Raw genomic sequence first — 16,479 nt, 5'->3', positions numbered from 1 at the left:
TTGTTTATCGACATAACAAAAAGCTTGTAAATGTGATGCATCATGTTGCTTTCAGATATGCAGACTCCTGTTTTAGATAGAAAACATTTTAAAGGGGACATATTATGGGGGAAAAAACACTTTTCCATGTTTCTACACTAAAATATTTGCAGTTTCACACACACACAGCACAGGTGACGTGAATGAGCTGGTGACGTACACCACACGTGTGTGTGTGTGTGTGTGTGTGTGTGTCAGTGTGCATCCTAACAGGAGAAAACACGCAGTTTCTAGACCAGAAAGATAAATAAGCAGCTATTATTACACCATCACTGTTATTAGTTCAATTTGTCTTTCTCCTCACCGGTTACCATGGTAGCGTGCAGCTGCGCGCGTGCCCGCTATGAACTTACTTTTGGTTTCATCTTCGGAGGCGTTTCTGACAGACTTTCGACGGAAACAAGACCGCAAAGGCTTTTTTTAAATGCTCCTCTTACACAGGATGTTTGACTGTACTTGTACTGTAATACATGCTACTGTTTGACTGTACTTGGACTGTGTTACATTCTACTATTTGACTGTACTTGTACTCTAACATTCTATCTAATAAATATATTCATCATCATCAGCCATTTGAGACAGAAAAGAGGGGCACCGTCCTGCAGCATTTGTTTGCTATTTTGACCAAAGACTGTCACAGATATTTCATATAAGTGTCTGGGAACTGCGTTAACTTGTGGAAAAAGGGTAAAATATGTGACCTTTAATTGTTCTAACCATCTTTGAATTGTTTGACCTCCTCAATGTCCTCTGTGCCTGTGATAAGAATTTAAAGAATCTGGCCTTTTAGATTTCACAGTGAAACTGGAAAAATAATTCCCAAATCTGTAACTACATGGACAATCCACAAAATGAAGGGGGAAAAAACAGTCACACAACAATATATGAGAATGTACGTCTAACCATTTCACACGCCTCGGTCTCCAGGAGAACAGAAACAACTAGAAAACAACAATCAGAGATTGCAGACCCTCGCCTCCAATAGACTATTTGATCTTGTGAGACAGTAAACGGGGCTTCCGGATCAGAGGGGCCAAACCTGCTCTAGCTTGCTGCTCCGGAACGTACTACAAGAGTCCTTCTGGACTCTTTTTCCCATCATGCCATTCGTGTCCCTCCCTCTTAAAGTGGCAGTTTACAGCACAGGCACGATTCCAGATGTAAAAATAATTCTAGAATCTGGATCCAGATCCGGATCAACGCCATTCTCGGGGAGGACCGAGCCACGGACAGAACCTTGCTTGTGTAAAGTTTTCAAGTTGATTGGGTTACTAGTTTTTGACTTATGCGCTCGGACAGACAGACAGACAGACAGACAAACAAACAAACGCACCCAATTGCAATACCCTCGCCTCCTCTTCGGCGAGGGTAACTAGAAAAGCACTTGGTGAGCGCAGGCCTCCGCCAAGCAGCTCATTCCCCACGTAACGTGATTTACAAGGTGATCCGGATCATCATCAATAGGTTATAAGTTGTTCTTGGTATCTTTAAACACCAACCATGAAAAGCAAAAGTGAATCGGAGTACAAAAATGGCAACAAGGTCTAAATAAAATGGATATTATTAATAAAGATTTTATGCCTGAGGTGGGTAAATATGTTTTTTTGGAGGATTAACATCTCCATTTTGTGGGTTTTGAAAAAAGGAGTTTGCTCTGCATGAAAATTTTACAAATTGCAAACTGGAAATGGCACCCGTTTCAGAGAATGACCCAGTAAATCAATAGACTTTAACTGTTCTGGTCTCCATCTGGAAGGTCTGCTTTACTCCAGGGATCATTTGTCCTGTGCCTCAGCTGGAATGAATTTATCATGTTGGGTCTATCCCGACCTCGCAGCTGCATCTTTACTGTGAGTTTATACAGTAGCTCTAAATCAACGGCCTTAATATAGCAGCTGCTCTGATGCAGTTCAGGTGAAATAAGCAATGCCTGCTGGAGTGCTTGAAATCAGCTGCATGCAGCAGTGAAGAGAAATACGATAAATACCCATACACCATAGTAATAATTGCTTTTCATTACAAAACTAGAAAGACAATCAGAGATTGCAGACCCTCGCCTCCAAAAGACTATTCGATCTTGTGAGACAGTAAACAGGGAAAGTTATCAAAAAGAAAAGGCTGCAGTAAATATAATGAAAAGCAAATAGATTTTCGTGAATTAGCGGCCCGTTGGTGCAGTGGTAAACACCGTTGCCTCACGGCGGGATGGCTGCAAGTTTGTCTCCAACTTGTGGCCGTTCTGTGTGGAGTTTGCATGTTCTCCACGTGTCTGTGTGGGTTCTCTCCAGGTTCCACGGCTTCCTCCCACCACCAAAAACATGCAGCCTAGGCTGATTGGTGACACTAGATTGCTCGTAGGTGTGAGTGTGTGTGTGGCTGATTGTCTGTCTCTGTGTTGCCCTGCGATGGACTGGCGGCTTGTTTCTTTAGTTAAATAAAGAACTTCATTCATTCTTTCACAGTTTTGTCTTTATGTCAGTGAAAAGTGATTAAAGCAGAAATCAGAGATTGCAGACCCTCACCTTCAATAGACTATTCAATCTTGTGAGACAGTAAACAGGGCTTCCGGATTAGAGGGGCCAAAGTGCTAGCCTGTGCTAACTTGCTGCTCCGGAACGGGAACAGATACAACTACAACTGTAACACATATGAAACTAGAATGAACTATGAGCGTGCACACCAAATTTGAAGTCTCTAGCTCCAAAATTGAGGTCAGGATGGACTCCTGAAAAATGCAGATTTTAGAACAAAAATTAGCTCTCAGATCCGGATCCGGCCGAAATTAGTCATGGTCATAGACCTTTAAGGAGTACTTATGTGTGATTTTTTTCAGATCCATACCGCCATATGTTTTGAAGAAATTAAGAAAAATGTCAAAAAGTGCCCTATCTCGCAATGTTAAAGAATCCTTTAAAACATTCTAGAATCTGGATCCAGATCCGGATCAACGCCATTCTCGGGGTGGACGAGCCACGGACAGAACCTTGCTTGTGTAAAAATTTCAAGTCGATTGGGTTACTAGTTTTTGAGTTATGCGCTCGGCCAGACAAACAAGCAAACAAACAGACAGACAGACAAACAGACAAACGCACCCAATTGCAATACCCTCGCCTCCTCTTCGGCGAGGGTAAACAGAGTTCATGGTTCTGTAAGTATATTGTCTAGGTTGAGCAGTCTCACTGGGTTAGGGGTTCAGGCTACTAGTCTAACCCTAAATTGGCTTCAGAGAAGAAGAATGTTGAATTATCCAAAATACTCAAGCTTATTTATGGGGTTCATCAATTCATATATTGCTCAGCTCTGTAACAGTGCTCTAGCATTGTAGTGCAGTTTCATTTTTACTTGTCTTGACTTCTTAACAATAACAGACAGAATTTCACTTCGGATTGTGTATTGTGAGTTTGTTTATTTAACTGTGGTTAAGGTGGTAGCAGGTGAGTAAGTGGCAAAAGGACAAACGCTCGATGGCATACAGATGTGCTGCTTAAATGTGAAATCTTATTTAATGTCATTCACAAAGGAAATTAATATTCTCAGGTTGGCGGTGACGCTGTTTCTTTTTCTTCTCTAAGAAAAAGAGCAGCATTTATTAGGTTTTAATGTTTTTATGTGAACTGGAATCAAATGCCTTGATCTCGTCTTTTAGGAATACCAAATCGACATCATGTTTGCCCAGACGTGGACCGACAGCCGTCTCAGATACAACAGCACAATGAAAAAACTGACTCTTAACAGCAATATGGTTGGACTTATATGGCTACCGGATACCATCTTCAGAAACTCCAAGACTGCCGACTCCCACTGGATCACGATGCCCAATCAGCTGCTCAGAATATGGAATGATGGGAAGATTCTTTACACCTTAAGGTAAACACGGCACCCACTGCAGAGTATACAGAGGACTAAATAGAGACATCAGTTCTATGAACTAGTTCGGTTCCATACAAAGCCCATCTAGATACTCTTTAATGCAGTAGTATCGATATTCAATATTCAGGACTGCAAACTTTGCGGAAGACAATGAAATGTCATTGAGTATTAATTGTGCACTGGCTTGGCTCCAGTAAGCAGATTACATTTTACAATATCAATGCCTCTGGCCCATCAATGATATTGTCCCAATTCCATGCTCAAAGGAGGCTCAAAGATCATTCCAGAATTACATTACAAGGATTTTTTTCCCTGCCTTATGTGTCTCTTGGAAGATGCACAGTGTGTTTTACAACTGATAACAGATCATTTACTAATTGTGTTGAATTTATTGATCAGCTACACTTTGACTTTTGGTTGATGGTATCAATATGCATTACACATTATCAGACAGTATTATGTATTCAAACAAAATTACCATCAGAGTACAATGTACAAATTAGTATTTTATATTGTTTTGGGGTTTTTTTGCATTAAGATTTCAACTGTTGTGATATCTTAGTTCATTTATCATCATGTTTACAGGAGTCATTAAAGAATCTGCAAATTAGGGCTGTATGTGTTTAAAGCACCGGGGTGTATTGGTAGAATGACTCTCAGCTGGTCACTCGACACTGTGTGTGTTATAACCTTTGAGAATAAAAAGGTGATCCCCAGAAAACCACTGGCCCCCGTGCCCGCCCCCCCTGGACAGCTGCAAACACAAAGTGTGCTTCTAATTGTCATTATGTACTATTTATTTACATAAATAACATAATAATACATTTCAGTGCTATAGTTAATTTAAAGAAAATAGCACAGACATCCATTCAGCTGTGTTTAGTGTGACAGACATCTCTTGTTATAAAGGGCAGCAGCAGCTGAGCTCAGCCTCTGGTCTTCAGTGGTGTTACCGGAGCTGAGGCCGCAACACGTCTAACAGGGCTGTAGAGCAGAAATACTCAAATACTACAAGGGTGGGTATTAAGCTACTCAACCTGTCTGTGTCACCGTGGGTAGAACCAAGAAGGTTCTGTTCTTTAATCCCCGCTAAAGACCTGGAGCCTCGTGTATCAAGACTTGTGTGGATTTCCGACTGAAACATGGCATGCGCTCTAGTCCAGAAAACGCCGTACGCACCACTTGAATATATGAATATATTTATTAGATAGAATGTTAGAGTACAAGTACAGTCAAACAGTAGCATGTGTTACAGTACAAGTGCAGTTTTACAATAAATTAAAAATAAATTACTCCACAGATGCAAAATAACAATAAATTAAAATTAAAAAGACATATAATATGTACAACGAAGGTGGACAAAAAAATGCATGTGAATGATGTGAACACACAAAGCTGATAACAGCTTTTTGTCTGCCAGGCAGAGTAGTATGACGTCTCATCACTTCTTTCCTCAAAAGGGAAAGCAATGTCCCAGCGGTCCTGAGTTCAGCGTGATCTTTTCCTATTTCTTCTCTGTAATTTATTTGACTCATGTCATTGGTGACACAAGTTGTTAAAGTGCAGGAAGTCCTTCACGTCTCTGAATAATCAAAAGCAAACACTTTGCACCTGCTTTTTGCTCACATTAAACAGTGTATAAGTAACAAAAGGGCTTTGAGGCTTTAGATTTAGACTTTTTGCGTTCACATCTCTCTCTCTCTTGCTTTCTCTCTCTCTCTCTCGCTCTCTCGCTTGTTGCTGCTGCTGGTGGCCATCCTACAACCGTCTTTTTTCAAGCAGGCCAATCTGCTGTTTTTGATCCAGCTTTTCCTCTCATAGAGACTTCATTTCTTCCAAAGCAAATTTCAGGAACGCTCTTACATCCTGTTGAACGTCAGGAGGCAGCTGCGCGTGTGTGCAGCTTTACAACATCTGGGTAGCTGCCAACGATGAAGACAGAAACAGGGATTTTATTCTAAAGTCTTATGTTAGCTGTGGATGCAAAACAAAACTGACAAAACAACAGACAGAAACAGGCTGTCTAATAACAGCCTGTTAAAAATAACATACACAAATAATTTTGCAGATGTTACAACAACATCTAAAGTTTTCTGTTGTCCCATTTCAGGCTGACGATAAACGCAGAATGCCAGCTACAGCTACACAACTTTCCGATGGACGAGCACTCCTGTCCGCTGATCTTCTCCAGCTGTAAGTTGACCTTGAGTCAAGTTCTCCATAGAGACAGTCTGGACCCGCCGCATCTGTCCCTCTCTCTGAAGTCTGTGTTTACAGATTGGGTTTGGAGATTCTGGTGATTGTGCTGTTTGTGATATATTTCCATGGGGCATCACATCTGCCCCGCAGCTGCTTGTGACAGACAAGCAGTCAGAGACATGTTGACGTGTCCACACAGTGAGGTCTGTCCTGATGATTTTAGAAGGACATTATTTAATGCTGTTTATTTAGACTAGTCCATCCATTTGCCCAGCTTTTTCTGGTCTTACATCCTGATATTTGTTCAAATGTCCTCAAAGTTAGATTTAATCAACTTTTCTGTGACAAAATAATATTCTGGAATATTCCATTTATCATTGGAAATTTCCTTTAACGGACATTGCCTGTGTTTATGGCATTCCGAAGACTGTGGAACAGAATGCAGCTGAAGTTTTATAAACATTTATCATTTATAAATGCATCATATGATGTTTAAGCCCATTACTAACGTTTTATGCACATATCCCGCACGACGTTGCCTCATCACTGTAACCACGCACGGGGGTTTACTTTCTCTATTTGAGTGTAAGCAGTTATTTCCTGAGCATAACCCAAACACTGGCCGATGATCATTAATATATCATTAATATAATTAATATATAAAATAAATCATTAATAATAAATGAGCAAATGTGGGACGTGTTATTGGAAATCCTTCATCCAGCTTGTTTAATAAATATTAGCAGTTTGTGACCTCTTCCCTCACAGTTTTGTTTACTGAAACTCTTTTACCACAAATTGCTGTCAGGAAACATCATCATTTTGTTTAGCATTTGTGCTTAAAATGATTCGGTCTGTTTGCTACCAGGCTAGCACTATGCTAAAACATAAATGCAATCATTAAGCCATTATTAACTGACACCATCCTTGCTCATCATGTGAAGGTCAGACCCACGTCGAGACGGATTCCATGCATCATCGAGCCGCAGCTTCCATTTAATCTACTTTTCTTCAGCCTCCGTCCAGGCTTGTTCCAGACTTGTCTTTTCATTAGCCAGCCTCCAGCATGAGACGAATGTTGCTCTGAGTTGCCCTGGGTCCGTCTGCGCGGGACATCCATCATTTGCGATGCACCAGGCAGCCCCAAGGGTCACGCACAAATATATTACAGTATGTGTAATTGCAGACGGCTACCCGAGAGATGAGATGATTTACAAGTGGAGGAAGAACTCTGTGGAGGCGTCTGACCGAAAGTCCTGGCGGCTCTACCAGTTTGACTTCGTGGGCCTGAGAAACACGACGGGCATAATCGAGACAACAGCAGGTAGGCTTGTTTTCCCTCAACAGTGGATATTTAGTTTCGCAAGACACTGGGTTTGAAGAAGTGCCAGGAATAATTTCTCCCTCATTATCTTTCACATTTTCATGTGAGGGCAACAAGCAATTGTTTGTCATAACTAATTTAAGGCGTAATTAGATACAATTTGAGGAGAACATTGCCTAATGCTTTTCCAAGAAGTCTAGAAAGCAGATGATCAGTCAGTCAGTAACCAAACCCCCCCCCCCCATACAGGAACTGTTTGCAGTAATGTAACAGCGGGAATTAAAAATGAAAAGCTCCTTTTAAAGGCAGCCAATTCAAAGATAAAAGTGCAAATCCATTAAACTACCGGCTGTCCTTTAATCGGTCAAGTAACATCTTCCTTTTTACACCATTATGAAGTATAAGTCTCAAAGACAGTTCTCTGCTTGTCATTGACGCTCTATTTAATCCCATTACATCATCATGCTTCCAATAAATGTCCTCTTTCAATGAATAAAAAGTTGTCATGTTCCAGGTCAATGAGTTCTCATGGGCCTCTTTGGTAGATTGTGGGTCATTTATTATCTGATTCCCGGTGCTTCTTGTGAGGACTCGTGAGTTGTTGTCTCCATCAGGAACACCAGTGATCTTTGAATGGGTTCCATCCCTCCGTCACGTTTTGTTACCGGCGCATAACAAAAAACACAAAACATGTTTTCACAAAACCTTCTACACACAATATCCAAATACTGATCTGGTGACTTTTTCTGGAAGATTGTTTTTTTTTATTTATTTGTTCTGTTTCCAATGGTTACAGTTTGGACCTTAGGCTCTTTCTGTGAGTAAAATTTGTCTCAGATGAGGGATTCTGGAGCACAAAAAAAGGTCATTTTGACATTTGAGGAAATTTCATCATTTTAAATTTTTCACTTGTTTTAATTTTTTTAAATTCTCAATTAAGCAAACAAGATTTTTGATGATACAACCTAAACTCAAACTTGTATCTTTCCTTCTTGGATGCAATACTCACATGATGGAAGATCCTGAATATTTGATTCTTGTATTTGTTCTTCTGGGTACTGATCAGGCATGTTGCATTAGAGTGTTGTCTTTCTCATACAGGTGATTATGTGGTGATGACAGTGTACTTTGACCTAAGCAGAAGAATGGGCTACTTCACCATCCAGACTTACATCCCCTGCATCCTCACTGTGGTCCTCTCCTGGGTGTCCTTCTGGATCAAAAAAGACGCTACTCCGGCCAGAACAGCCTTAGGTAGTGCGATCTCACTGCAGCGCAGCAACTCACACCAGCACACGCTGTTTATGTCTGAAACGTTGCTTTAAAAAGTAGCAGCAATAAGTGGAAATTAGACATCACCTCGAGGGTCTGCTCTGTTTGGACACTTGAACCTTGTTTTTGCCTTGACTCCGTCTTGCTCCGTCTTTACGTGCTGTCATCTATACTGCATGCATGTATGTTTGTCACCTAACTTGAGTCTCTCCATCTGCTTTTTCTGTTTTGGTATGCTTTTTTTTCCCTCTTTTGCACATGCTCTCTATTAGTTGTTGTCCAGTCCTGCGGAACATTTGGCGAAGGTAAATGACTACAACCATTTTTCTCTGCTTTAACGTAGTTCATTGTTCTCCTGCTTGGGTGGTTCCGCTGGGGCAAACAGTCAAGAAGATGTTAAACTTTAGACAGATGTAAAATACAAGGAAGCAAATGCGTGGATTTCACCTGTTGTTGCATTCACTTCTCAGTGAATGTGTCATTCTGGATGTGCCCCTCTACCCACAGCCAAATCTAAAGAGTGCTTGCGTGATCTGTTCCAGGCCCCCCACAGAGCTTAGTGAATTGGTTTATTAGATTTTCTGTAATTAGGGAAATGTAAAAAAAAAAAGCATGATCTTACAATAAATAGCAAAAGGCAAAACAAAATTCCTCAATCCACCCATGTGTGAATTCACACCAAATCAGTTTCCTGGCCGATTCATTATCCAAAGACATAGATTGAATAGTCTTATTGTAGAATGGGGGGGGGGGGGGGGGGGTGCAGAGCTACAGTGAGAGTTCCTGCTCATTACTAACCCTTCACACAATCAACCACAAACCAATGAAACAGACGCTGGAAGCAAATCAGTCTTTCCCAAGGACATGGACATGTAGACTGCCAGGGCGGGGCGGGGCGGGGCCTCGAACCTTTTGATGCTCCACCTCCGAGCCATGATCATGCGTTTGTACTCAATCAACTGATGAGGCATTTTTCATCAAATGTAATGCAACTTCAACAACGGAGCGTCTAATTTCCATTTTCAGCTCAACTTTTTCCAAACAAAGTTGTTAGTTGTTCTACAGGTTTTGCATGCTGCAAATTCTTTCCTTTTTTTAGGTGGTTTGTTCATGAGGAAAATAGACCTTGAGTTTATTGGTGGGTACAGCGTGTACCTAAAAGCGTCATGTAGTCTCTGTGTGTGTAAAACTTATGCACAAAACGCAACCCGTAAACACCAAATCATATTTTCAAATATTCAGTTTGTTGATTATGAAAATTCACTGATTTCTTCTATGCTTTTTACAATGATCCTTTTTATTATTTGGGTTTAAACAGATTCAAATTCAATTTAGCTCAAATAAACATGAAGGCACAAGGCAAGATGCTTTTGAACTTGTCCGAGTCATGTGACTTGGGTTAGGTCCTGGTTGAGCCTCAGTAATAGGTAGTTACAATACTAACTTCAGCTTCACCAGGGAGATAAGAGCTCTACAGTTTCCTCTCTTTAAACCTGCTGTTCTTTCTGCTATTTAGTGCAACTCTGTCACAGCATGGGCAGAAGGCAGGAGCATGTAACCTTACTGAGAAAAGTGTGAGATATCAGCCAGGAATTGATGGGTCCAGCCTGTTACCATGGCAACCTCAGTGATACAGCAACAGATGTTTCATCGGGGGTTTTTTTTAATAGGGAGAGGAGATGGCAGGCAGGAAGGAATTAAATCATATAGGGATACTACTTCTGCTTGTCAGAATGAAAATGACACCATATGAGATACGTGACATTGTCAAAATAAAGATAACATCACCACAGACAGAGATGATTTCACAAGCAAATCCAGGAAATCTTAATCGCAAAAAAATAGATAAAATGACTGTGTGTGAAAACAATCGTTGCTTAGTGGTGAGCTGTTGGAGAACAAGGATAACAGCTGAAGAAAATGCTGAAAAATGCCTCAATCTCTCAATGTTAAGAGTGAAATATATTCTCCCATCCTCCCACCAAGTTGCACGGAAGTTTGTTCTATAGTTGTTGTTGTTGTGCAATCCATCTCCCAGTCCTATAAATACATGAAAAAAAATAATATTCTCGATGAAGGTGATCAGTCTACTCTTCTTCTTCTCCATGGAAGCGTTTAGCGTCTTTCAGCTACCGGTAATTCATTTCATTTCACCACATACAGCTTTCCTGTTTTGCTTCGATGAGTTTCTCTGACTCAGGAAAACGTTATTAGTTGTTAAAAACTGTTCTCCGGTCAACATGAAACATCTGACCAATAACTGTGAACAGCTAGTTTATCAAAGTCAGGTTTTCTGGTGCAGAGCAAAACCTGCTCTGTTGCCTTTTCCTGTGAGACACAATAAAAACGCAAACACAAACGCAAGATGTTTTTGGAACTTTTCAGATCTTCTTCATGCTATCAGACCAAAATATGAGATAATTTCTAGTTATATTTTATTATAGTACTTATATTCTTCTCCTGCTTCTCTTCCCCTTCCCCCTCCTTCTCCTCCACCTTCCTCCCCTTGTTCTTCCTCTTCTTCGGATGGAACTTATCTATCTTGTTAACATGCGGCTTCAGCAGTCAGACTTCAATCAGAGTTGCCATCCATCTTTTTAATAGAAAGAGTAAGGTCCCCTTCATTATAATGACTCGGTATATTAGATCTTAATGTATAATGGATGGATTATTAGTGGTCAGTTATAGGAGTGCAGACACTTGGACCAATGATCCCAAGGTTCACAGATCGGAGCTACATCATCTCTCTTAGTTCTCACTGTGTCTTGTTAGGGATTATTGACATAGATCCAATTCAGAGTGACTTGAGCAGAGCCTGAACTGAAGTTTCCCTTGTACCCTGCAGGTATAACCACCGTGCTGACGATGACGACCCTCAGCAGCATGGCCAGGACGTCACTACCCAGAGTGTCCTATATCACAGCCATGGACCTTTTTGTGACCGTCTGCTTCCTGTTTGTCTTCGCTGCTCTGATGGAGTACGCAATGTTAAATTATTACTCACGCAGCACTCGACGACCCAGCTACATGGAACCCAGACGATCGGTGAGTTGGCCTGTTTATTTCTGCTAAAACTGTACAATTTCATCGGGTAAGATGAACCTTATTGATCCCACAATGCAGCGCAAGAGAAAACAGTCCCTATGATAAGTGCTTGGCTATGGACAAGCGCAGAAACCTGCCATGTAACAATGATGGAATACAAAACAAACGTTCCTTTTGGCACGTCCCCATCCTTTCAACCAGGGACATGGTAATCCATCATTTAAACTGCCCCATACACCAGAACCGCTTCAGAATTAAATGTGTTCTTCTCTGCCACGTTCCCAACACACCCATTCAATTTCACGAGAATCTGTTAAATAGAGAAAACAGTGAAAACAAAAACTAAACTATCAAATTAGATCAGTTATGAGTCAGCCTTTTCTTAATGAAAGGACAATTCAGTGCTTGAATTCTTTTTTCCAGAAACATTCTTTCGCAATAAAATGATTAAACACGTGAATGAACATCATTTCCTGTTCTGGGTAGCAAATAGATGTTCGCTGCCATATTCATCTTCTTTAACATTTGGGTAGCATTATTTCCTAAAATAACCTTCTAAGCGATGCACAAAGGGAAAAAAAGAAGATGTCAGTTAAAGTTATGTCCTTATGTACTAGATTCATGTCACTCCATTTCCTCTGATAGAGTGTTGTTTTTCTTATCCCTCGGCTGAAGTAGGAAAATCTTCCAGGGTCGGGAAGATGTGACGCTGCCCTTCAGCTCTGATAAGATTGTTACTATTTTAAGTGACACTTCATCAGTCTGAATAAGCTTTCAAGGCCGATAGACTCTTTCCAGACCATCATCGACTGAATGAAGGGAGCGCAGTGTGTCGCCTCAGGTTCTGTTGTGAACGCTGATGCTCTTCTCTCCGTCACCTTTGTGTGCAGCAGCGACCTGAACATTTGTGAGATGGAGGCTCAAGCCTCGGTGGATATAAGGGTCAACTTAATGCTCCGGATTACCTTATTTTAATTTTAATAGCACTAAAAGTTTTAAGAATATAAAATAAAAGCATAGCCTGTGTATCTGTGATACTACACAACGCATCATTGCAAGGTAGTGTCATATTTGCTATGGTCTGGCTCAATCTGCCTGCCTCAATTAATAAATAGGCATTTTGTGTATGCCTTAAAATCATGACATGATCATGTCTAATTATCATAAAACCAATGCCTGACTTCATTCTCCTTCATCCTCTTCATCTTCATCATAACATTGTCAACCAAATCTTTACATTTTCTCTTTTGGTCCACGACTATTCCTGAGTAAGCCCTTCGGTCCTAGAGGCGTTATGTAAAAGCAAAGCAAAGCATATGCAATGTCTAGTAAATATGGTACAATAAAATATAAAAACATCTTTAAAGTTTCATATGATTTCTCTCATTCCTACTCGATAACTTTATGTCTTTATCTGTAATGAGGAGTAATTTAAAAACATGTCAGCTTCTGTGGCTCCAGGAAAATGTCTTGAAGGCTGAGAAAATATTCCCAATAATGACATCTAAGGAAAAGCCACTACCTGACACACTAAGGCACATGTGTCAAACTCAAGGCCCGGGGGCCAAATGTGGCTCTCCAAGTTATTTTTTGTGCTGATCCTAAAGGTGAACTTCAGCACTGGACAGTTCCATATGTAGCCGGCTACATATGGCGCTCAGGATCAGCACTGGACAGCTCCATAGGCAGTCAGCAGTATATGTAGCTGTCCAGTGCTGATTCTGAAAGAGGACATCTTTTCCACGGCATTGACTCGGGGAATGTTCTTTATCTTGCCCACTTCGGTTTTTTTGGTTTGCGCATGTCCATGACAAGACAAGGTGGTGGTTTTTTGGTTTTGCTTTGATTTTGTATCGATTATCTTTGTTCCTGCATCATGATTGCATTTGAATGGAACTTTTCCACATTTTTAAATGTGTTAATTTATTCCCATCACAAACTTTGGTTCATACTTATGATTTTTCTCATTTACAGTATGGCTTTATCTCTAAAAATGTTTAAGTTACAACCTTTTCAAAAAGTGATATCAAAACGGAATATTTTATTGTAATTACTGTGGCGGCTAAAGTGTTAAATAAAAAAAGTAATAGTTATTTAACAGCATGTACATTTAGATACATTTTTACTGTGGCGGCTAAAGTGTTAAATAAAAAAAGTAATAGTTATTTAACAGCATGTACATTTAGATACATTTTTACTGTGGCGGCTAAAGTGTTAGATAAAAAAAGTAATAGTTATTTAACAGCATGTACATTTAGATACATTTTTACTGTGTTACGGTTTACATTTGGCCTTTGGAGGGCAAACATAATGCTAATGTGGCCCTTGGAGAAAATTAGTTTGACACCCCTGCACTAGGGCGATCACGCAATGTTAACATCAACAGTAAAAACAAATGACTATTCATGGGACAGGATGCCTAAGATGTCTTTCGAACAAACTGGAAAACCTGCTGATGAAAACTGCCTCCTCTTCCTCTCAGAACTACTCTGTCCTGGATGTGGGACCTCCTCACAGTGTCATCGCTTTAAACAACTCCATGTACTGGCAGGACTTTGAGGATGCCTGTGTCTACGAGTGCCTGGACGGGAAGGACTGCCAGAGCTTCTTCTGCTGCTTTGAGGAGTGTAAAGGAGGTGCATGGAGAAAAGGTCGCGTCCATATAGATCTGCTCGAGCTGGACTCGTACTCTCGTGTCCTTTTCCCCACTTCCTTTTTTCTGTTTAACATCATCTACTGGGTGGGATATCTCTACCTTTAACGCACTGCGGGAGTCTGCTTGGTCACAATAGAAAAGACTGCACAGTTATAAGTAGTAATGTGGTAACACCAAAATAAACTCTTTACCTGGAGATGAACCCGAGAGGGCGGGGCTTGTCTGCAGACAGCTCTGCCTGTGTGACTTCAGGTTTGAGAAGACAACACAATACTGCTGCACACAGAGGAAGGACAGAGGCACAGAGGACACAGAGACGGAAATGTGCCGTCCAGAGGTTGCCTTGTGTTGTAGGGATTGTTCTGGCACGTTATCCGGCTGATGAAAACCCAAGGACATTCAAACCGTTCACGATGCCTTCCTCTGGAGGGGTAGATCCTGTCTGCTACAATAATCAGGGAATAAATGATTTATAAAAAAAATAAATAGAATAGCCTGGCTTTGACTGATTTTGGCTGTACTTATATGTTCATATATTTCGTCACTCTGACTCGGTCATTAGGTTTGACTCGTTCCTGCGTGTACGACCTGCACCCTATATGGGTAATATAAAGAGAGGGAAGAGTTGAACTAACCTCGCAACAGAAAGAATAATAATTTCTGCTTCACGAGCATATTTTGTGACAATGTGACCACAGCGATGTTTATGCATCTTTCCACTGTTCCAGTACTATTAAAGAGATGCAGTGATTTGATGCTTTGCCAATGCAAACATGAGAAAACGTATCACTAAATATGCAGCTACGGTTAGCAGCCAGATGGCTTAGCTTAGCAATAAGACTGGAAGCAGCTAAACAGCTGGCCTGATTCTGGACAGAGCAAATAGTATTTGCTTACAAGTAGAAAGAAAATATAATATTTCAACTAGACATTTTTTCAATAATCTTTTAATGTGCTTGATGGTTTAATTAAGATTGTGATTGAGGAGGTAATAATAGCGATATAATTTAGGTTCAAAGGCTACATGCTCTGTGTGTGTCAGTTAAATGTGCAATGGTAGTTTTAATAGCAGCTGCAACAGTAGTAGTAGCAGGAAGAAGAGGAGTGGTGGTGGTGGCGGCTGATGATGCTGCTGAAGCTAATAAAGGATGGGTGGTGATGGGGAGGTGGATGTGGAGGGAGTGCAAGCATAAATAAGGAGTCATATAAAAAAAAAGACAGCGGCAAGAAGATTGGCTGTCAATGATTATTATTTTTGCCTTTATTATTGTTTTCACTTGAAAGGTTCAACATGTAGTTTGATGTGTTTTTTTTGTCAGCGTCCTGACAGTACACACAGTATTACAGAGACCGGTTTATTTTCAACTTTGAACAGAGCCATGAAAGCAGTTTCCAGTCTTTAATGCTAATATTTGCTATCTGGCAAATGGATTCAGCTCCATATACAATAAGCAGGTATGACACTTTTCTCATTTTATTATTTTATTCATAGTAAAAAGTGATTAAACATATTTGCAAAGCTGTCCTAAGTATTCCTTCAAAGGAAATTATAATTTTATTGGGCTTCTACATTGGTGGCGGTTGATATACTGTATTTGTCTGTTTCTTTCTGCATCAGCACTACTGTGGACTTTTTGGTGGTTGTAAGAATAACACATTTTACATTACACAAAGGTGGTATATGCACTTCAAGTACTATATTTTGCACAGACAGTATTCCATGCATTGTCATTACACTGCAGTCCCTAACACACTCTGGGTAAAGTAAATGTAAAAAAAAAAAAAAAAAAAGATTTGTATTGTTTTTGGTTTTTTCCTAGCAAAGTTGCAGATAACAAAACTCAAATGTTATACAATTAGTGTCATTTGTACATTTAATGTAGATCTGATGTTACTACGCATAAGGATTACACGCAACATACAATAAATCACTATCCTGATGAAGTTGTTATGCATCTAGAAAAAAGAATTATATTTTAGATATGGGCTGTTTGTATCATAATTAGATTTTTCCTGTCTAGATGTTGCTTTTACAACAATTAAATTGCCTTAGTGTAGCCCAGCCACAGCTGAG

At 40.3% G+C, this 16,479-nt stretch overlaps 1 protein-coding gene across 1 annotated transcript in view; it reads left to right on the top strand.

Annotated features, from left to right (window-relative positions):
• The window catches only part of LOC137899079 (gamma-aminobutyric acid receptor subunit gamma-3), a 31,652-nt gene extending 17,142 nt beyond the window's left edge, over positions 1 to 14,510 (top strand). Inside the window, exons 4-9 of the mRNA XM_068743089.1 lie at positions 3,686 to 3,906; positions 6,020 to 6,102; positions 7,295 to 7,432; positions 8,534 to 8,686; positions 11,550 to 11,749; positions 14,232 to 14,510. Coding sequence (XP_068599190.1) covers positions 3,686 to 3,906; positions 6,020 to 6,102; positions 7,295 to 7,432; positions 8,534 to 8,686; positions 11,550 to 11,749; positions 14,232 to 14,510 — 1,074 coding nt within the window. The remainder of the gene's footprint in view (positions 1 to 3,685; positions 3,907 to 6,019; positions 6,103 to 7,294; positions 7,433 to 8,533; positions 8,687 to 11,549; positions 11,750 to 14,231) is intronic.
• Positions 14,511 to 16,479: the final 1,969 nt, after the last annotated feature.

This window comes from Brachionichthys hirsutus, chromosome 9 (assembly GCF_040956055.1).
Source record: "Brachionichthys hirsutus isolate HB-005 chromosome 9, CSIRO-AGI_Bhir_v1, whole genome shotgun sequence".
Classification (NCBI taxonomy): Eukaryota; Metazoa; Chordata; class Actinopteri; order Lophiiformes; family Brachionichthyidae; genus Brachionichthys; species Brachionichthys hirsutus.
This window is presented reverse-complemented; position numbering and strand designations above follow the sequence as displayed.